General features: G+C 40.6%; 1 protein-coding gene across 1 annotated transcript in view; it reads left to right on the plus strand.

Annotated features, from left to right (window-relative positions):
- Positions 1-17,184: 17,184 nt before the first annotated feature.
- LOC142075576 (guanine nucleotide-binding protein subunit alpha-14) overlaps positions 17,185-22,264 on the plus strand; it is a 78,407-nt gene continuing 73,327 nt past the window's right edge. The window contains exon 1 of the mRNA XM_075137061.1: positions 17,185-17,305. Within this exon, the coding sequence (XP_074993162.1) occupies positions 17,185-17,305 (121 nt within the window). The remainder of the gene's footprint in view (positions 17,306-22,264) is intronic.

Below are 22,264 nucleotides of genomic sequence, written 5' to 3' on the forward strand. Positions count from 1 at the left end.
GTAAATGAGCACAACAAATTTCGTCAGCAGAGAAAGGCTTAAGTAAACCGAGAAACCATTTCTGAATAGTTTAGGTGAGAGTTGACTTGTTCAAGGTTAATAGGAAAATAAAAACTGGGTATGAGATACTTTGTTAGCATATCTCTAAGAGACTTCTTTAAACATTTGTCACAAAAAATACAAAGTAATGCAGGTTAAGAGTTCTTTCTCCCTTACTCTGGTGTTCAACAGTTGAGTAATACACACTATTGCAGAGCGCTCAAAATGAATGACACCTCCAAACTGCAGCAGAGGGGAACAGTGTAATGCTGCAAGGCATGGAAAGCTAACCTCACATCCCCAATCAAGCAAATGAAACCGATTTCACCAGCTGATCTGCAAATTATTTGGTATGTCTTAGCATTAGAAAATGTTATTGTGACTTCAGTAGCCTCGCGGACGATCTTTTTAATTCTTCACTCTTCAGTCATTCCAATGGTAATATGAAAGAACAGTTGTCTTATGCTAGGCCACAAAAACAGATTAATTCCTTTCCCCAGCTCTCCAGCACTTAATGTCCTGATTTGCTGTCTTAGAGAGCCTCAGGTATGACCTTTCTGTTGCACAGTGAGCAAAAGGACAGGTCTCTGCCACCAGAAATTAATGAAATAGCAGACAAGTTTAGCTGCTGCAGACTTCATTTCCTGCAACCTATTCATACAGCTTTAGTCTTTGCTTTCAATAATCCTGTGCCCAATACACTTTAATAGAAGGAAAATAGATTTGCTAGTCTGCCTGGAGGGTGAAAATTTGACTCCACTGAGATCTATGAAAAAGAAAGCTCCTTCTCAGAGGAGGCTTCTGTTAGAGCAGATCACCTGAAATTTCCCAACATTTACTTGCTAGTTTAAGTTCTGTAAGTAACAGAGGTTGAAGCATTAGTGGAAAGAAAGCATGCACTTCCACCACCGACAGCAGTCTGTCTTGAGCAGACTGGCTCAGGCTGACATGGCATTATGTAAAATGCTCATGGTTACATGGAAATTCCCATATGGTATGCTGCTGTCACTGTGACCCGCTGTGCCATTTGTGAACCCAGGGTCCCAAAGGGTGGGAATTTTAACAGAAAGTCTTTGCGTCTGGTGTTTCTGCATTCAAAGCAAGAGTGGTTCTGCTGTTCCTTTAGTGGAACAGAATTTCTCTACCATGGAGATACCTTATTCACGTTCTTTCTTTTCCCTCTCTCTCATTTTTACTGAAAAAAATAACTTCCAAAGGAACTGGGAAGGCTAATGACATACTATGCTCACATTTCAGAGAACAGTTTTCAGTAGTCTTCTTTGAGCCCACAAGAGACCAACAGGTTTATGAATATGATCACTGACTATTGATTTTGAGTCTGGAATTACAACATCAAGCCTGTCTTCCTAATAACTTCGATATTAGGAAGATGCCTTTACTGATACTGTAAAAGTTGGTTTCAAGTTTAGGATTTCTCAAGTGGCCAGAATAGAAGTAATTGGTGATAGATGGCCATTAACAGTGTGTTGAGATCTACTGTGAGAACAAGCAGGACGCTAGACTGACTGTGAAGTATCTACACACTGAAGTTACTGATGCAGGAGGAGGGGACTTTCCTCCTGTGGAAGACTAGTTCAGTAACTACTTACGCTTAGGCCGAAAGTACACTGAGAAAATAGGAACGTGGAAATCGTCATACCGCTTAACGAAAATTCTTTCGAAAATACAAAAAGGTAAAATCTGAGGCATTTTGCCGAGACTTCAAATAAAACACAAGTTCAGAATGTATCTGTACAACCATATACTACTTAGCTATATACGCAGGAGCTGTGACACTTAGGAAATGGCATATATAAATAATGACATAAAGAATTTAACACAAGGCCAATACCAGGCCACACAATTTTCCTTCTTTCATCACAGACAGGTACAAACACTTTTAAGTATATTTGTCTATATGTACATATACATTTCTATTGGCATAGCAAGAGTATCAGGCATCTTATGTTGTCTGAGAGAGCCATAGTCTTACAGATAATGCTTACCTACTTAAAGAATCTCCAGAAAGGTATTGTAAAACCATTGTAATTTCCTAGATTTCAATGAAAACTAGAAGTTGTGTTTTGTTTGTTGTTCTTTTTTTTTTTTTTTGCTTTAAATTAAATAGAAGTTTATTTTAAAGGTGTTTTCTGCAAGAGCCTGGGTTTCTTGATATCTTATGTCTAAGTACAGTGATGGTTGTTCTAGTGGCTGAAGGGCATTAGGTTTTCACAGACTACAGTGATGATGAGAAAATCCTAGATGCTGAAGTAGTGTGTGGTCAAGAGACCAGGAGCACCTTGTGAAGGTCTGAAAACAGAAATAATCATAACATATATATTTCCCAAATGTTTTTGTATATTTCATCATTTAAACATCATCATTTGGGATTTTAAATGTTTTACATGTCCTTCTCAATACTACATGTATTGATTTTTAGCTTTTAATTTTGTAGAACTATACTGAATGAATTTGGAACTAGTTGATCAATCATTTTTTAAGCAACTAAACCTATATTTATTAGCATTTACTACAAAATTGCATTTGTGTTCAAAGAAAAATGTTAATAGAGTGGGAATTATTTATCCACCAAAGAAATAAAAGAATACTCTTTTATCATCTATGTTCTAGCACACATCCATGTTTTAATACCGTAAAAACAAACAAGCACTTTAGCAGATTCTAGAAGTCGTGTAATTCCCATGCATGACTTGCCGTTGGCAAAGGGTTTGCACCTTTCCCAGATTTAAGTGTTAGTTATAGGGTGACAGCATATCTGAATATCAAATTCAGAAGAACAGAACAAAAAATACTCTCTATTTCTTGATTGATCTGCCATCCTCCCTGGACTAGCATTCAAGCAAATGACTTGCATGTATCATTTGTAGTAGTTAGCGCTGAAATTCTGTCACATAAGTGCCTTGTCATTGACTTCATAGGCCACTCACTGTTGCTTAACCTCAGGACGAGCACCATTTTTGGCCTATGGGAGCTAATGGAGAATATCACCGTTCTAGGATTCGTGGTGGCCCTCTAAAGAGCATCTGTTGACCTTGGGCCTTTGCTTCCCTCTTTGCTGGGGTAGAAATCTAAACATCTAGTCCCGAGTCCAGGATCTGAGGACTGCAATTCACAGTGATTATCCAAGAAGTTTGGAGACCAATACTTGCAGATCTGCTACAATTTCACAGTGAGTGAACCAGTAAGATAGCTTTACAGAAGTGTAGTACATTTTGTTCACAGAGAAAACACATTGTAAAAAAATAAATAGCCTACACACCCAATAATGAGTCATCCACAAAAGCCCCTGACCCAGACTCTTAGCGATTTATATTTACCAAATTCCAATACCAAAGGTATTTTCTAATTTCTGCTGGAACTGTATGGACTGCTTTGCTGTGGATGAATGTTCCTACTTTAAGTATCAAAATGATTGAATGCCTATGAAAAGTAAATAAAACATGCTGTTACGGAGGTTATTTCAGGCCTTGCCTTCATCTCTGGAACGTTTTTCAACAATTTTTCCCTGTGCTCAGTGAGAACAAATTAAACGTTGAGTAATTTTAAAATTTCACCAGTATGTTGCAAATGAATAGTATGTCAGTCACTTTTCCAAACAAAACTGAAGGTGGTCAGCTACCAGGATGGTGGAAAATCATGTCAGAAATATGGAGGAGGTTTTCTTCCTGGCAGAAAAATTAACTATGTAAACCACCAAAGATGCTAAAGATGTAGGAATTAATGAAGAACCTATTTCTCATTAATAGATCAAGATAGGCATTTGTTGGTAAACTTAAGCAATATGTATTTTGATCAAATTCGCTATTTAAAAAGAACATACTTATTTTATATGTAGTTACAAGGACAGAATATTAAAAATCTATACATTTTAATAGATCTAGAGCATCATTCAGAGAACCTGTCCTTCTGCGCTGTCATCCTTGCATGCTTTTTTGGTATCTGCTGGAGTCTTCTGAAAAGGACTGATAGATTAAACACTCCCATAGAGATTGCCTCTGTTTAAAATTCATTAATCTAAGACAATTCTCCGTTTCCTCAGTTCCTAAAACCTATTACTTCCTTATATGCTCCCATTTTGAGGCTGCATAGGCTGCAAGAATATCTTACCAGTTCAGCGGGTGTATTGGTGCAGTGTTTCTGTGCAGCCTGCCTATGGAAGGACCTGACTGACTGGCTAACGAACCGACCACAACTTCCCATCTTCTGAAAGACTTTCTCTGCTTCTCAGCAGCACTGTGTCATTCCCCACTGAGTTCTGGAGGGGGAGAAACGCTGAAGGCGGCTTTAGCTAATTGGGAACCAACAAAACAGCCTCCTTGATATCACGGTGCACACCACTTTCTCCTTAGCAGTGCCACTCACAGCTAGCTGTCAAAGCCTGAATCTCTGTGGTCTCAGAGGTATAGAATTCAGCCTACATCCCGCTATTCTGACACATGGCAAATACGATCTGGTAAATGCCATACAAACCATTACTTTACCAGCTGCCCCTAAGTTAATACTCTTGAGGATCCTAAACTGCTGCCGTTTGACTTAGAAAGGTTATGCTTTTCAGCCTCTCTATCTTGTATCTCGATGAGTCACTGTATGTGCTTCGTCCAGTGAGGAGTGCCTCAGCTGCCAAAACAGGGTTCTGCTAGGCAGACCAACCTGGGCAAGTGGACTTGTTTTTCAGCTTAATATATTTCTTAATTACCACCCCTTCCAGAGGTCTCAACTGCAGTGACCATAGGGCATTTATTGACCTTGAAAGAGCAATTACCTAAGGCACATCTGGCAGCCAGAAAAGTGGTATTCTGAGTTGCATAACGTTAAGTTTTTTCCTAAAGAAAGACACCATTTTTCAGTGGATTTGTCTTTTTCCTCCCCCTGTAAGCCTTGCGCTCCATGAATAATCACACATCGAAAGGTTAAAATTCCAGTGCACTTTTTTTTTTTTTTTCTGTCTCGCATATGGTTAAGACCATCAGATAGTCTTTATGGCTGTTCATGCCAATTCACTAAACTTGTAAAGATAAAGATACTTCCAAAAGGAGAATGTCTAATTTGATGATGATTGGTATCATGATAACCAGCTGTTAGTGTCATTTTATGACAGTAATTAGAGTATACACTCTACAGAACTTCAGGTGAGTACATCAGTAACCCTGCTAAAGAAGATCTTGATGTTGAACACCTGTGCATCATCTCCCCTAGCATTGCTTTCACATATACCAGGTGCTGCACTGCTGGGGGAGGTTCTGGCTGTTGCATCCGACAAAGGAGTCCCTGGTTGACAAGCAGTCTGAGGGACACTGAAAACCTATCTTCAAGTTATTATCAACATGAGAGAGGTGATTTCTTGGAGTTGCTCAATGTGACTGTATGTGAGACTACTCTACAAGAAAAATGGTACTGTGCCAGTAATCAGAGATATTCAGGTTATGAAGAACATACATGCATGTTCATCCCTCCCTCCATCAATATATGATGTGTGCCATCCTTTGTACAAACCAGACGGCAAATGAGATGGGGTGGGATGTGTGCATGGCCTGTAGGTATTGCTTCAACCAAAATTTCTCTACCCATGTGTTAATAAGTTTGTGGACAACACATGACAAACTATCATTTCATTGCCTCACAAGACTTGGGCCACTAAACTAATTTTTTACATCTTAGATAACTTAGCATAATAAAACTGTATATGTTTCAGGTTTATGCAGTACCTATTTCTACTTGGATTCAGACCTTTTAAATGAATGTTTAAAGTTTGCTAGCAGAAGCCATAAGGAAAGGTAGGGTCAAGTTTTTTGCTCTAACATCACTATTTGTGTGAAATGCAAGTGAATTCTACAAGTTAATAGAAGGGTTTCTCGTCCATGGTAGATCAGGACCTGGAATTCTAATACAGGTCTTTATTGAGTAAAGTACCTGATGTCACAAGCATATTTAGTTTATCTGCAGTACTTGAAAAGTCACACTCACAAGGAAATGTGTCAGAGAATGATAAGGGAAAGAGGTATGAGAATTCCTGAGTCCCACAGGAAAGTTCATTATGTAAAATACAGAGTGCTAGTGGTCTCCTAGTTCTAGCACTGACACGCCAAATTGACTTATATCCCAAGCCTTTATGTAGCTGTAATAAATACTGTGATAAAATGCTTTACCACTTCAGACTTTTCACACATCTGTGTCTCATTCTGACCTGTTCCTTCATCACTAATGAGTCCTCTGTCAGACCTGGATATGTCTTCTGATTATCTGTCCATCTCAATTTTTCCAACCCTTTGAAAACAAATCTCAAATCTCTCAATGCCACCATGTCAATATATTTTGCCTACTGAGACTAGCAGAAAGCAGTTGTTGCAGAATTAGAATGAGTCAAGAGCATGGACACAGGCCCTGGGAGGACACCATAAACTGCATTTACAATGGTTTGATTTGTTGACTTTACAGATTTTAAAATTGCTATTGGACAGAGAGTTAGTGAAAGGCTTACTGGAATGAAAAATTTCAAAGCCTACAATTCTGAGTAGAAAAAGTGACAGGCTTGATTACAGCTCAACTTAATACTTTCCTTCCAAAGAATAGAAAAATATCACTTTTAGATACAAATCTATAATTTTTAAAAGTTCTATTTAGTTTACAGTATAAATACTTTCAGAAGGCCAACTGTATCCTGGGCTGCATCAAAAGAAGTGTGGCCAGCAGGTCGTGGCCCCTCTACTCGGCTCTGGTGAGACCTCACCGGGAGTACTGTGTCCTGCTCTGGGGGCCCCAGCATAAGAAAGATTGGAGCGGGTCCAGAGGAGGAACATGAAGGTGATCAGAGGGCTGGAGCACCTCTCCTATGAAGACAGGCTGAGAGAGTTGGGGTTGTTCAGCCTGGAGAAGAGAAGGCTTCGGGAAAGCCTTACAGCAGCCTTCCGGTACCTGATGGGGGCCTACAAGAAAGCTGGAGAGGGACTTTTCACAAGGGCAGGTAGTGATAGGACAAGGGGTAATGGCTTTAAGCTGAAAGAGGGTAGATTTAGATTAGAATTCTTTACTGTGAGGGTGGTGAGACACTGGAACAGGTTGCCCATAGAAGTTATGGATGCCCCATCCCTGGAAGTGTTCAAGGCCAGGTTGGATGGGACTTTGAGCAACTTGATATAGTGAAAGGTGTCCCTGCCCGTGGCAGGGGGGTTGGAACTAGGTGATCTTTAAGGTCCCTTCCAACCCAACCATTCTATGATTCTATGATAATTGAATAGTAGGAATAGGTGTAACTTTAGAAGTGGTAGTTCAACGCAAGAGAAAAAACAGTAGCAATAATTCTGAAATGGCATGGTTCAAATATTTTACATACAGTATTATAGGAGAAAGGCCTCTTTCCCCCATGCTTTCCTCCATGTTTCCGCATTAAAATTAGTTTTCCCTTTCAGATCCCTTTTAGTCAAACCCAGGATAGGATCAGAATTGCGTTAATGATATTCATGGTAGGAGATATACAAACTGGACTGTGGAGTTCATTAGCAGGAACTTGAAGATGATAAAGTCTACCGAGCAGTGGCTTTGAGCTCTTAGGTGGAGACACAGGCAAAATAGGCAGCACGTTCTCATGGCTAGACATGAGACTGTCTTTGATAAGTATGCAGTTGATGTTTTCTGTAATGAACAACTTTTTTGAAATACAGAAAATATTTAGTTTCTATCTGGACGGACACTCATGCTGAGTGGCACAAAGACATTAAGGAGACACTAGCATGTTCTCCTTTTTTTTTTTTTTAATTTTGATTATACATTTCTTTAAATGTATTATGTTTTGTTTTTAACCTGGCTTTGTGTAATTCTATGCACAGAAAGAGTTGTTTCCCACAATACATATAAATATATATATATCACTATCAAAAATACCTGTCTATAATTGCCTTGAGAACCTCCAAGGAGTACTTTGGTAACTGCCAGATCCTCCTTGAGTCTCTTCCCAGACGAAATGGTGATTTGTAAGATGGGCTTTTGTGTCATCAGGGTAAAAAAAGTGAGGGAAGAGCCAAGAGCATTGTGCATATTATTCTATTATTTTATGAAACATATCCTGGTCCCAATCAGATGTAGTTTAAATCTGATTTACGCTTGAGGGAAAGCAATTTAAATATGACTTATGTTTATTTCATTACTGAGCTTATTAGCCTTAATATTTAGCTATTTCAAAATGTTACGGGTGGAACTTAGAATCACTTGGCATTGTTGTTTCTTTACCAGTCATCACTCAATCTGATAGCATGTACATTTCTCCAGCTTTGGCTGCCATTTCCAGTTCCCTCCCAGCTGAATACATTTTTTTAACTTGAAGTAAATTAGTCCTTTTTCTCCTGAAATAAACCAACATGGACAGGACTTGGCATTGCTGCTGACATTATCAGCAGCAATAATGTTTTCCATGGTACAAAATAATCAATGTGTATTTTAATCACTTTTATCTGTCTATTTTAATTTTTTAAGTCAAACTTTCTTTCACATATCATGGCTAATTCTTGTTGAATATCTTCAGAAACTTTGTTACTAATTTCCCAGATTATTTGTTTTCTTTACTTGTTTCAACTGAAAGAATCCAAAAGCCTGTCTTCATTAATGTTTCTCAGTCTTGTGATAATTAAAATGGGTAGGCAATTATCTGCTCTATTTCTGCTGCCTGGTTTGCAGAACTTCACATATTGAATGTTTGATCTTAAATGCATCAATGGTCTTTTAGTGGCTGCATATTCATAAAAGGCAGCGTTCATTTTTGACAAAATCTGTGTACAGCTGTTGAACTGTATTGTAAGCTCTAGGCCTTTTACTTTCATCTTGATACTGTCAACCACATTAATTGATGCTTACTGCTTTCCATATAACTCACGTGCTAAAGACAGGATTTCAATTCTTTTCCCAGTTTGATTCGATGGATGTGGACATGATTTTGTTTTGTTCCTAACCTGTTCCTTCTGAGTCTTTGAAGATACTATTGGGATAGAATGTAAATCCTACTGTGGTATAAAATTTCAATATTTCCTTTGACTCCAGTTGCAGCTTAGATTTTGCCAAAAAAATGAGTCAGTCAACAATTCAGATTCTATTTATTTCAGCTATCCCTATTTGATTCCTTTAAATGCTCTTCTTTACCCTTATCCATAAACACAATTTTATATTTTAACAGTAGCTTTCAGAGCTCTTAATTTAATATGGTTTACAACTTACATATGTTGATTTTTGTAACTTGGCTTATACATGATGGAGTGGTTTACAGGAATGGAGCAGATATGTCTGATTACAACCTCTGCTCTAAAAAGAGTGCATAAAACGGTCTGCTTGGCATTCTTAGTTGAACAGACCTTTTCTCTGTCTTTAGTACCCGATAACTCAAAGCTTTGAGGATCTTAAATGAACAAATGCATTGACTAAAAAAACCACAAAGCTGGCAGAATTAGAAAGGGAGGGAGGAAGGATATTACAAACCATTGAATTATTCCTAAATCTCCTGGTGGTAATATGTTAGATTGTGTTCTGGGGAATATGAACCTAGCCAGTAAGAAACGATAATTTCTTTTTCTCAAAATTATATGCAGGAACTTTTAAAACACAAAATCTTTGCACACAATCTAAAGTAGCCTTTTTAAAAACTGAATTATGATAAAGAAGATTAGTTAGACCAGAAGCCACTTACTGCAAAGAAACGTGTAATAAATCTGATTAGAATCATACAATCATAGAATCATTTAGGTTGGAAAAGACCTTTAAGATCATCGAGCCCAACCGCAAACCTAGCACTGCAAAGTCCACCACCATGTCCCTAAGCACCACATCTACACGTCTTTTGAATACCTCCATGGACAGTGACTCAGCCACTTCCCTGGGCAGCCTGGTCCAAGGCCTGACCACTCTTTCAGTAAAGAAGTTTTTCCTAATGTCCAGTCTAAACCTCCCCTGGTGCAACTTGAGGCCATTTCCTCTCGTCTTATTGCTGGTTACTTGGGAGAAGAGACCAACACCCACCTCGCTACAACCTCCTTTCAGGTAGTTGTAGAGCGCGATGAGGTCTCCCCTCAGCCTCCTCTTCTCCAGACTAAACAACCCCAGTTCCCTGCATTTATTATGGGCAAGAGAGGTGAGTTCCTGGAAGTAATCTATGCACCTGATACTTCAAAAGTGCCAATTTGCCAAAGCTAGGGAAAATTATGAGTGAGGTATGGAATAAAAATAAGCACAGAGTACTGCAAAGAAAAACTACATTTTTAAAGAAATTTATTAGATCAAGAAAAAAAGATTTAGTAACAAGACAGATTTGGCTAAAAGTTCATCAAGACTCAGTAGCAAAGAGAGGCTAAAGGAAACGCAACATACAGAAAAAATTAAAAAGCTAGTCATAAATCATAGGAATTCAAAGGTAGGGAGTACCGAAAATGTTAAAGGGAAATTTAAATACCAATGGCTCTTAAGGATAAGGTGACACTAAAAAGGCACATATTTTAAAGTACATTAGAATATATTAGCAATGTTATAGGTCCTACGTGGTTTTACCAAATGGTAAAACATGAGGATGAAGAAATTATGAAGCGGGAATACCAGACGCTGATATCTGGTATATGTCTGAAAGGAACATAGTGAAGTGCTGTCTCATGAGCATGATTAAATACTTTCTAATCCACTAGTAACTAAGGATAATTGTGAATAATACTGAGCAGGAATTAAAACAGGCCCAGATAACTTGCAGCCAAGAGTTCTGAGGAGGTCTTGTTCTGTTTGATGTGAAATTTTAATAAATCATGAACTCCAAGAGAAATACCAGAAGACTGGAACAGTGCTGCTGCTGTGCTATCAGCTGTAGTTTAACTAATTAAACACTGCCATCAGTCAGCACAAGTAAACACCCTGATAAATTTTCAAAAACATTTGCCTGAATGTTACTGCATGCTTTATGATAAACTGAAGAACAGGATGAGAAGTGATATAATCAGGCTTCCTGTTCCAGCTCTGCCATAGTCCTGGTGTGATCCAGTGGAAACGGATTCATCACTCGCTTGCCTTTCAGATAGGGGTGGTGGATCACAGGGAGTAAAAACAGTCCATCCAAACAAGCTTTTGTGGGAGGTAATGCATTAATTTTAGTGAAGTTTAGACTACGCGATAAAAGATAATACAAAAACGCAAACCTTTATTGTATTTGCCAGCAACAGAAACATGTATTTTTTCCAAAACATCTTTTAATCCAGTATGTTTCTAATCCCTCTTTGAACATGCAGTTATTTAATGTGGTTTTATCAGCACTGTAAAATACTTCAACCTGGCAGAATTTAAGGACTTCTGTTAGGACTCATCACTGTAACTGGAGATGGTGGGTTTAATTCCTCCATAGATACAGAAACATTTATGTAACATTAATTCTAATTAGTGGTTTTAATAGTAAAAATACGGGATATCTTTCCTCATACAACAGGATTGCAGGCTTGTAGTTAAATGTGCATTAGCTCCTTTATTCCTGCACACCATAAGCCTTTACAAAACACAACACTAGTAAATCTTAACAGCAGCACACACGTGTGGATTTACTCAGGAAAATTTTCCTACATGGTCAAACCTTTAGGATTTAAGAGACGAGTCTTTCTCTTATCCTTCTACTTACAAGAACGATAATCTGGAAATTCCTTTGCTTCCTTATTTGCTCATCTTCCTTAATGTCTTTTTTATTTCTCTCATGAGATAAGGCACACCAGCAGTTTTATTTTACTCTCATCATTTTTTGTTTGTTTGCGGTGTTAGGATAGTGGATAACTTCAAATTGCAAAGATGAGATTAGCCTACCATGCAATTAAATCAGCAAAATCTGGCTATGGTAAGTGTCAGTCATCTGTTAGAAAGAAACCTGAGCTGCTGCTGCTGGTTGTTTCCAAAGTGTTCCTACTGCAACGACCAGTTTTGTCTTTTGAGAATTAGAATTTGTGATTTTTACCCAATTAATTGTTCACTTTCTAAGTGCTGCTTTAATCGGTATCCTTTAATGCAGGCATTTCTGCCAAAGGGTAAGAGTATATTAAATAATGTGTACTTGAAAGGTGGTTGAATCTGGGATATTTTTCACTGCACCAGTATTTGGGGTCATTAAACCTGTCAAACTTGTTTGGGCCAGTAAGAGGGTTTCTCTGAGTCCATTCCTTTTAAGGACTGCAGCTACTGTGAGTTACTGAGCAATGACATGCACAAAGTACACAGAGTGCCAAAGAAAATAAACAAGTCGGCTGGAGTGAAACTTTATCACTGTGTAAAATAACAACACAAATAGAAACTAAACCACCCACCCTAAAGAGAAAGCCACACATGATTGTAAGTGCAAAATTGAGTTTATTTTAATCTCCCAAATTTGAAATATGTATAATGTTTGGGGTCTGTTTCTCTTTGACTCTCTGTATCCTACATAGCTGTTTACTCCTAAGAAAAGTCGATATAAACCACTACCAAATAAAAATCCTGTATCCATTTTTCACAGGTTAAAATGACTATGCACTATAAAGGCCCAGAAAAAAAAAACGATTTCTCATTTTTTCAGTACTTCTTAAGTGAATGACAGCAGGATTTCCAATGCTTTTCTACCACTGCTCTCATTCATAGTAGGTGAGAACATATTCTCAGCTAGAAATAGTTAGAAAAAGGTGTATACATAATTCAGGAGTAAAACTGAAATATTATTGGTATCAGGTATTCTGCCTTGAAGTTCTCTCTCCATAACAACAATACCCAAAAAGCCACTCTGAGCCATCGGAAAAAAACCACTTTTAACAATAGCAAAACTGAAGTTACTTCCTTCATTGAACCTACATTAATACCTTTTTGCTCATGTTTTTTTCTAAAGCATGATCTGCCCCACTTCTATACTCATTACCTTTTTTATTCAACCAACTACTTCCATTTAAAGTACATAATAAAATACAAGGTTATGAAACATCTAAAAGTTCCTTGTACTGTAGCTGTTCTCCAGATTCCTACCTCTACACACACCCACAATATCCACTCTCTTCCTGGTTGTTACAGAGCACTGTGTCTTGGTCTTGTTAGTTGGTACCCTCCTGATTTGAAGAGGATGTTCACCCTTAAGGAAGCACAACAACAATGAAAACCCAATCAGCAGAAAACAGCAGTATATGATTGTGTGTGGCTTTGCTCTTGAAGAATAAGAATGTGCAAGCAGAACAAAGAGGGAAGTACCTGTAAGTGTTTTATGCTTTTGTTAAAAGATATTCACTGAAACTGACTTCTGACTGTCCTCCATGAGGTCAAACATAACTACCACCTCACTTAAGAAAAAGGAGTATTTTAAAACTTTCCCCAACTGCATGCGAGCACACCTTTTTCAGCTACTTTTCCACAACATGGGCATGTCAGACAATTATGAGTTCTAAGCATTTTTACATCACACCAGATTTTTAAAAATCTCAAACCTACCCTGAGCAAAACATACACTTCGTTTAGCTGAGGGCAGAATTTTCACTGCTGACGGTTATTTATATTGTAACCAGCTCAGAACTGAATCCTGGTTCTGAAATCTTGTCTGGTCTCAAGAAAAACCGTTTACGCACCCCTTAGTTTTTGGCAGCCTTCTCAAGATTGTTAGGAGTTCATACGCCTGCATCTGTGGGAGCAGGCACGTCTGGCTAATGGTGGATCAGCCAGAGATGTTGAAGGGAAATGTGCTGGGTGCTAATAACTGGTCTAGAAAATACCACTAAGTCTTAATGTTCTGCAGAGCCTCTTGGAATGTAATTCTTAATAAAGCCTCCAGGCTGCTAGAGACAAAAGTGGCTGCCAGGTACTTTGAGTGGTTGTATTTCTGTTCAGCTGCACCAAGAGAGATGTAGCAGCATTTTGGATAAACAAAGCCCTCAGGAGCTCAGCAGAAAATATTGATAGCCCTGTAATCTGCACAGTTCTATTACTCAGCTACAGGATAATCAAACTATAAGCAGTGCAAGTTTATTCAAGAAAACAGCAAGTAAGCTGGAAAAAACAGCACTGGTGATTGGAAGAAAGCTTAAGCATATCACATACATGTTAGTTTCAGGAATAAATTGCCCAAAGGATTTCCTACATTACACGAGCTTGTTCTTATATGAAGAAATGGGTGAAATAAAGTGTAATGCATTGGGAAGAGTTCTTCAGCCTGTTAAAAAATTTACGGGTAGGGAACTCCACTGTCACTGAGAAATTGTTTATAACTTGACAGTGTTACGGCACAAAAACCCCTCATCTAGAAGCCTAACCCTGCCACCTGTAAGAGATGGGAATCTGTGTAGCTTCCCTTTTCCTCTCCCTTCCTTTGGCTGATGCATTGTGACGCTTTTTTGTTGTTGTTAAAGAATCACTGAAGAAGGAATTGGGACCCTCCTCCACTGAAAGAGGAATTTTTATGACCCTTCTTAAGTGAGCTGATGTACTTCTGTGGAACCATGGAAGAAAAACTCATATAGTACAACCCTGAAAACTCTTCTGTAGGTGCTTATTTTTGCTTTTGCATAATGCTAATAAAGGTAAGAGATATGCAGTAAGAATAAATTTGGACTTTGAATTTTTTCCTTGGAGAGCCAACCCTAATGTGGGAACAGAGGGATGTTGTTAGCATAGTGGGAACTGTTCTGCTGTGTACACCTTTCTGTAGTTCACAAAAAAACCCCGATTCTGACACTTATCTCAAACTCTATGTACTGGTCATCGAATACTATTAGACAAGGCAAATATTTACTCTCACTAGCAATGAATAACATTATTCAGAGAATAGCCACATCTGTATGAAACTCCAGGATCAGCAAACTCAGAGTATACCGACGCCTTTAAAACCTGCCTGCATTCTTTCTTATGTCAGGAAGGTATTCTAAAAAGTTACTAGCACTAAAAAGTACAAAAATATTTAGCTTTCAAGTTATGAAGCAACTGCTTTATAATTACTTACTGTTATATATTTAATTAGTAAAGGTGGAGACAATTGTTTTCCACGGACCTAGAAATATTAAGCTTTGATTTTAAAAAATATTTTACATTCACAATATAAATACACGCAACTATCTATGGGGAAGAAACCAACAAATCAACCAGTTATGCTTGTTTAAATAAATACTTGCTTACCGTTCTATTTTCTAATGGTTTCAGCAATCACTGTTGGATGAACCTTGAGTCAAAAGCTTCTTGCTTGTTACTAAGTGCATTTAAAACTCCGCAAGTTCAAAAGTTCAAGTATCATTACAAGGTTTGTTTTCTTTAGAATAAACCAGTAGAGAAAAAAATGATAGGAGGATGACAAAGTAAAGAATCAAACTCTAAGGAAACTTTGAACACATGCACAGAGAAAGCAAAGCTGAGAAAATAATTCATTTTTAATGCATACACAGTGAGGATCTAGCTCCTATGCAATAAATGTTTCTTCTCCCCCCAAAAGAAAAACCCTAGAAAAAAATGCTTTCTGCACCTGAAATTACCTTGAAAAGAAATTTAAAAATCACGTGCTCATTTTGCAGACCTTCAGTAGAGTTAGAAGGTCATAAATATTGTAATTGCCACTGTTTGCAAACTTGTAAACATGTCTCAAGCTGTGGGAGATGGAGTATGATGTAGTGTTACGGTAGTGGGTGTGCCCTAAACCAGCTATGGAGGTCATTCTGCCCAGAGAACCAAAGGGGCTGAACTGAAAAAAATCCTGAAGCCATGGGATCTCTAGCGTGAAGGAGTTCCCACCTTGACCATCCTCAGCAGAGTTTTATTTGCCATTTTAGCACCAGTGAATAGTAACTCTTTCTCTTTGGGCCTACAGTAATCAAGCAGCTTGCTTGCAGTTCTGTTCTCAAAGGAGATGGTGATAATTGTTCTGTAGTAAATCAGTTTTCTACATTAAGGAATAGCAAACACATCTTTCGTAATAATGCTGCTAATTGCTACGTACCTGTATTACCACAGACTTGAACTACTTGTAGCAGGCAGAAGCGAGGCAACTGTTGCCTTACCGTGAGACATGGTAGGCTCCACAGGTGCCACCCATAGGGCACCTGAAGCAGCCTTGTGTAACGCTTTATAGCTGCTCCGAAGGATGCTACCTTTACTACTGCAGGCATGACTGAGATGTGAAAGATTTTCCAGGATTGTATTCCTTACAAAATACAAGCCAGTAAGTCAAATGCTAGATTCAACTATGTAAGCAAGGAGTGAAATACAGCTAATTCCAAAAAAACTCCAAAATGAAAACCAGCCGACACCAAAGGCAGTCGTACCACAGCTTCCGTCCTTGTTGAGAGGCCAAGGTGAGAAAACGGAAAGCAAGTCCCAGACACGGGGTTTTACACCACCAGCCTCTCAGGTCGCCCCTCTGCCCCCCCGCGGCTTCAGAGGGAGGCGCGAGCGGGGCGACCGCGCGCTGCCCGAATGCAGGCAGCCCCCTCCCCGCAGGCAGAGCCCCCCCCCCGTAGGCACGCCCGCCCCCCGCAGGCAGCCCCCCCCGCAGGCAGCCCCCCCCCGCAGGCAGCCCCCTCGGCAGGCAACCTTCCTCCCTGCAGGCAGCCCCCTCGGCAGACAGCCCCTCCGCAGGCACCCCCTCGCCTCCGCAGGCAGACCCCCACCTCGGCAGGCACCCCCCCCTCGGCAGGCAGCCCCCCCATCGGCAGGCAGCCCCTCCCCCCCCGCAGACACCCCCCCTCGGCAGGCAGCCGCAGCGCGCAGCCCGGGGCGCCGGAGCTCCGTGATGACAGCCAGCCTCCCCTTCCCCTCCGGCCTCCTAACTTTCGCCAACGGGTGTGTGCGGTTTTGGGGTTTTTTTTTAGTTATTGGGGGGGGTGGTTGTGTGTGTATGAGGGTGTTTTGTTTTGGTTGGTTTTTAAGTAACCGTCTCCCTTCGCTTCCCGCCCCCGGCGCGTCGCAGCCTGCCAGGTGTCCCTCTCCGCCCCGCCGGCTCCCACCGCTGCGGGAGGGGGACCCGTCCCGCCCCGCCGGAGCGGCGGCCCGGCCGCGCCGGCAATCATTAACCGGAGGCAGGAGGCGGCAGCTGCCTGCCCCGGCCCCGCGGCCCCTCGGGCGGCGGGAGGGGAGGCGGCAGCCCCTTACCGGGCTTTCCCCCGCTCCCCCCGTCGGCGGGAGCCGAGGGCGCCGGTGGCCATGGCCGGCTGCTGCCTCTCCGCCGAGGAGAAGGAGTCGCAGCGCATCAGCGCGGAGATCGAGCGGCAGCTGCGCAGGGACAAGCGGGACGCCCGCCGGGAGCTGAAGCTGCTGCTGCTGGGTGAGTGCGGGCTGCCGCCGCCCGGCTCGGCCCGGCCGCCTGCCCCGGGACGGGGAGGCATCTCGTCCCGGCGGGGGTCTGCCGGTTCGGAGGTCTCCTGCCGGTACAGGCTCGTTTGAAGTTTCAGCCGGCGCCACCTGCGTGCGTCAGGGCTGGGGAGGAGCGGCAGGTTGTCACAGCCCTGCCGCCTAGGATGCTGCCTGGGCGGGCTTCTTCCGAGAGAAACCAAACCAAACCCAACCCAAGCGTGGCCGGGCACGGTGGGGGGGGGGGCGTGGTGCTGCCTACGGTGATGCTGCGGTAAGGCGCGGTGAGTGAAAGGTAGCTGCAAGCTCAGGAAACGGTATTCACACGCCTTGCCCTGACGCCTGGCTGTCCCGCGTCCGGGAGAGCGCGGTGGTTCTTGGCACTGGTGTCCCCGGCACCGTGCTGAAGGCCTCCCGGTGAGGAGCGCGGGGAGGCAGTACCAGCCTGCCTGGCCCTGCCCGCCTGCCTCTGGTCAGAGCATCGCTCCTGCCGCATCGTTTCCTACATCAACCACTTTTTCAATAAGTTCTGTTTCGCTGGTGGGAATTCAGCTTGGTGGAGGCGTCGGTGAGAGCAATAGTGCAGGTGAAGTTGACAGCTTTAAGCCTTTCTAGCTGTTCCTGCTCCACACAGACGCCAAACACACCTACGATAGAGTTCCTGCCGCTCTGATACTGGCTGGGGGGGAAACAGCCCACAGCAGCGGCTGAAAGAAAACAAGAAACTGGAAACCATCTGATCAAAATCTTAAACTAAGGTGAAACAGCCTCAGTCTTGGAAAGATTTATTTTTCTGTGGCAGGTGTTTGTGCCCAAACAGCTCGATGCGGAAGCTCTCAGGCGTCCAAGCTCCCACTGTGGGAACAGCTTCTCTTGCCATAACCGGTGCCAGAGAAGTCTGTGCCTGCAGTGCCGTAAGTTGGTGCGCTGGCGCTACCGTCTACTGGTGCTAACACTCCCTTGCCAGGGACTCTGCCTTCATTGCTGCTGCAGACAGGTCAAGATGCAGCAGCTTGCATAATACCTCACCAAATAACCAACCAGGCCTCAAACAATAAGTTTTTAGGAAGACTGAACAAAATCGTAGATTGGAAACTAAGTTTAAACAGGCTGTTCTCAATGTTGAATTACAAAATGATTTACCATGTAACTGATTTTAAAAAAAATGAAAACCCAAAACACTGACTCACCCGCAATGCCATATGTCTGGTTTGCTTTTGCCTTTGCTTATTACCTGTGTAGAAATCTGTGCTTGTCTGATGCAGCAGTCTAAACTGATGTCTGTTGGAATTTGGATTTTGCAGTGAATATTCATAAGAAATAAGAATTGACCATTAAAAACTCCTCTAGTGCAATGTTTTACCTGTGCTGCTGATGTCCTGAAAGACTGGAAAGGAACTTTTACTTTTCTTCAGTATGCTCTACCTTTAAGCCATTTAAGTGTTATAATGTTTACTGTTTTCACACTTGCTCCTCTGTTTGCTTTTGGGATATCACATACTGTGCAATGTTGCTTTGCTTTAACTGAAAACACTGTGTGCGTTTTTCTATATTCATTTACTGTTTTTACCAGGAAAACAGGTGAGCGTGAGAACAGTTCAGTTTGTTTTGAAAAATATGGGACTAACAAAAAAACCACCACAAACCAAAAAACTTACATTATCACTCTGTATTCTTTCTTACTGAAATAATTGTAAAACACACCTTCTCCAGTTATATGCAGCAGTATACAGCTATCATTATTGTACGTTGTGCACAGCAATTGAAAGAATTGTTGGACAGGTTGGCTGTTTGAACGTAAAGCAGAATATACAAGTAATACTTACGGTTTGGGGTCAAGCATAATTTTATAGATTTTTGAACAAGAAATAGGAGATTCTTAGTGTGATTTTAGTATGACAGATTTCAATGGAATAAGATTGCACTTTTGATAGACGTGCTGTCATGGCCCTTCATTTTCTTTTAAGCACCTGGAAAAGTTCACATTGATCGTTTCACATGTGGGTTGTCTATGAACCACTTTTTTTTTCTTTTTCTCTAATTTTAGGCCATGCTTTGGCAAGGAGAACGAGCAGAAAATAAAATCAGGGTTTACTGAAAGCTTTGCATGGGACACTGTAGTCACTTAACAATTTTCCCATTTAAAACATAAGGTCAACAGAAGAAATCATGAAGCTGTAGGACTGAATCACATGACACCATCATTCGCTTCAGAGTTTCTAAGATAGTAAAGGAATTGACCAGCACTGCTTTTTGCATTTCTCAGAGAAGTGTCCTATATTCAGAGAGAGAGTGAGCACGACCATGCAGATTTTGACTGGCTTCTAACTGCATCAGGAAGTCTTGTGGAGACTCATCTGATTCTGAGGATTGGACAATGGTCTGAAATAGAGTCCTTCTGTGGGATCTGTCTTCCCGGTTATGCCAGAAAAGAATGAGTTTCTAAACATAGCTACAATCTGGTATGAAACAGTCCAGTTTTACATTTTCATTTACAGTCAGGTGTGTGGACAGAAGCACTGTATTGAACCAGGAACTTCCGTACAGGTAGATGAAGCACTTTGTGGCATTCGTTGCAGTAGCAAGACATCTCTTTGGACCTTTTGCTTTCTGAAAAGAAGTCATTACATTTCTACAGTTTCTACAGGAAGCAAAAATTAATCTCTCTGAGAATAGGAAAGTTCTAGATTTGTCAGCACGGTTAATTTTTTTTATGGCACTGGGCATTCATGGATGTGGTAAAATACAACTTAGTATTTTTGAGTAGTGGCATAGGAATAAGAAACCTGTCTATGATGAAACCGATTTGAATTTGCACAAGTCAGAAAGATATGGAGAAAGGAAATATATCCATATCAGTCTAGTGATGGTAGAGTCCATCTTACCAAAGTGCTTAGTAGATCTGTCGGTATTAATCTAAACCAGCAGACTGGATAAATCAATCTGAAATAAACATCTTTGGATTTAGTATAAGCTCAGAGAAGCAAGACTGAGCATCTAGAGTGAACGGGGTTTTTTTTCGCAGCACACTAACGGCTTTGCATGTTGGTTTGTCATTTTTTTGCTGTAGCTCTCACTGGGTTGTAATTACCAGAAACATTTTACTCTTCCATTTTGAATGTGGTTTTTATGCATCGTTTGTATTACTGTTGGTAACCAGATCTGTCTGTGGTGAATGAAAGGCTGGTGAAAACCTTAAGGGCTGAGACAGAGCTGAGTTAATCAGTGAGCGTGACTGTAGCTGAACCCATGTGGGTGTTGGAGGGCACAGTAAAGGCATCTTAGCCTGTGCAACTCCATAATTTGTTGAAATACAGACATGAGATGAACTGCTGCTGTGCCTCGGCTCCTCACAGTCAACTAGCAATAACGGCTCTTGGTTTATCTTCCCGGGATATGTGTGCTAGAGGATGCTTATATCCTAAGTCATGAGGGCGTATCTGATAGTGAATGCTTGCTTTTCTGCAGCCTTCCTCCTCCAAGATGTCTGCCTGCCTTTTTCAGACATATTTACTCTATCTATGTTGGCTTCTGTGAACAGATTTTACAAAAAAACGAGGAATTTCTCTACTTATCTACCTGGTAAATTTGTTCTTTTTGTTTCCTATCTGTTTGAAAATTAACACCAAGAAGAAATAGCGTAAAACTAATCTAACTTGAATAGGTGCAAAGAGAGGAGGCTGTCTTAGTTTGAAGAGTAATATTTTGACATGAATGTGGTTGATTCGTGTTCATTTTGTTTCAGTAGTTTGCTAACACAGGATTCCCAAAATTGACTCTAGAGAAAACTGATGCAATGAACAAGTGCTGGTTATGCCTTGAGATTCTGATTGTGTACTATGGTTTCTAAGAGTAAATGAGATAATCCGTTTCTCTAGAAGCAATCTGAGAAAATACTTGATACAAATCAATTTCAGTAGCTACAAGCTTCATCATGATGGGCAGTTGTAAAATATTTACAAACTGTTTGGATTGTGTATGTCTGACTGGCATCATAAAGTCCAGAGATAATGTAAGCATATGTAAGAACAGCTCTATCAGTGAACAAATACATCTTATTCTTAATTATTTCTGAATCACATTACAGATAGTTGGATCAAGGTAGCATCCAGAAAAATGCAATGTGCTTTAATATTGAGAACCTGATTTTGCAGGGCTGAAGGTAGACTGGTCCCTGGATGAACATGCTGGGTAGCAAAACCAATCATAATTTACAGCAACTAACTCAAACCTTTGCTCAGATTTTTACCCATCAATATGTGTATCAAGGCAGTAATTTTAGTTAAGCTGTATTTTATTTCTGAGAAAGGTACGTTGATATATTATCAAATGATAATTCATGAATTCTCCCCATGTACCTTTTAATCAAAACAGTCTTTCTGCTCTTTGATTAGAACAGTTTAAATCTTTCTCTTGACATTATCATTATGCAATTTTAAATGTTTTAATGATTGTATTAAGATAACATTCCTTTATTTGGAAGTTTAGCAAAATGATCATTAAATGACAGTGCTTTGTGCCAAAAACATTTTTTTGTCTTCACTGGGTATTAGTTGAAAATGCTAGTTATTGTCCAACTCTAGTATGCTTCATTTTGGGAGAATTTAACTGTTGTGTTTCTGTTTGATGCCATCATTATCAAAACATCAAAGAATTTTTTTTGAAATGTTCAAAGGGATAGCGGTTACTAGACAACTAGTAGCAGTTGTTGTAAGATAAAACAAGCACAATGTTTTGAGGAGGAAACGGATCACACGGCTTTGTTGCCTTTGATTTTGTATTACCTGGTGTACAAAACCCATGAAGCATTACTTTGGGAGGGGAGAGATTAGTAGTGAAGAGATGAGGACACAATCTGTTGAGAATGTTTTGCTACCGTAATGTCCCAAAAAGGTAATCCACCGAAAGGAATAAACTGCCATCCCTGCAATTC

The sequence above is a fragment of the Calonectris borealis genome, chromosome Z (genome assembly GCF_964195595.1).
Source record: "Calonectris borealis chromosome Z, bCalBor7.hap1.2, whole genome shotgun sequence".
Classification (NCBI taxonomy): Eukaryota; Metazoa; Chordata; class Aves; order Procellariiformes; family Procellariidae; genus Calonectris; species Calonectris borealis.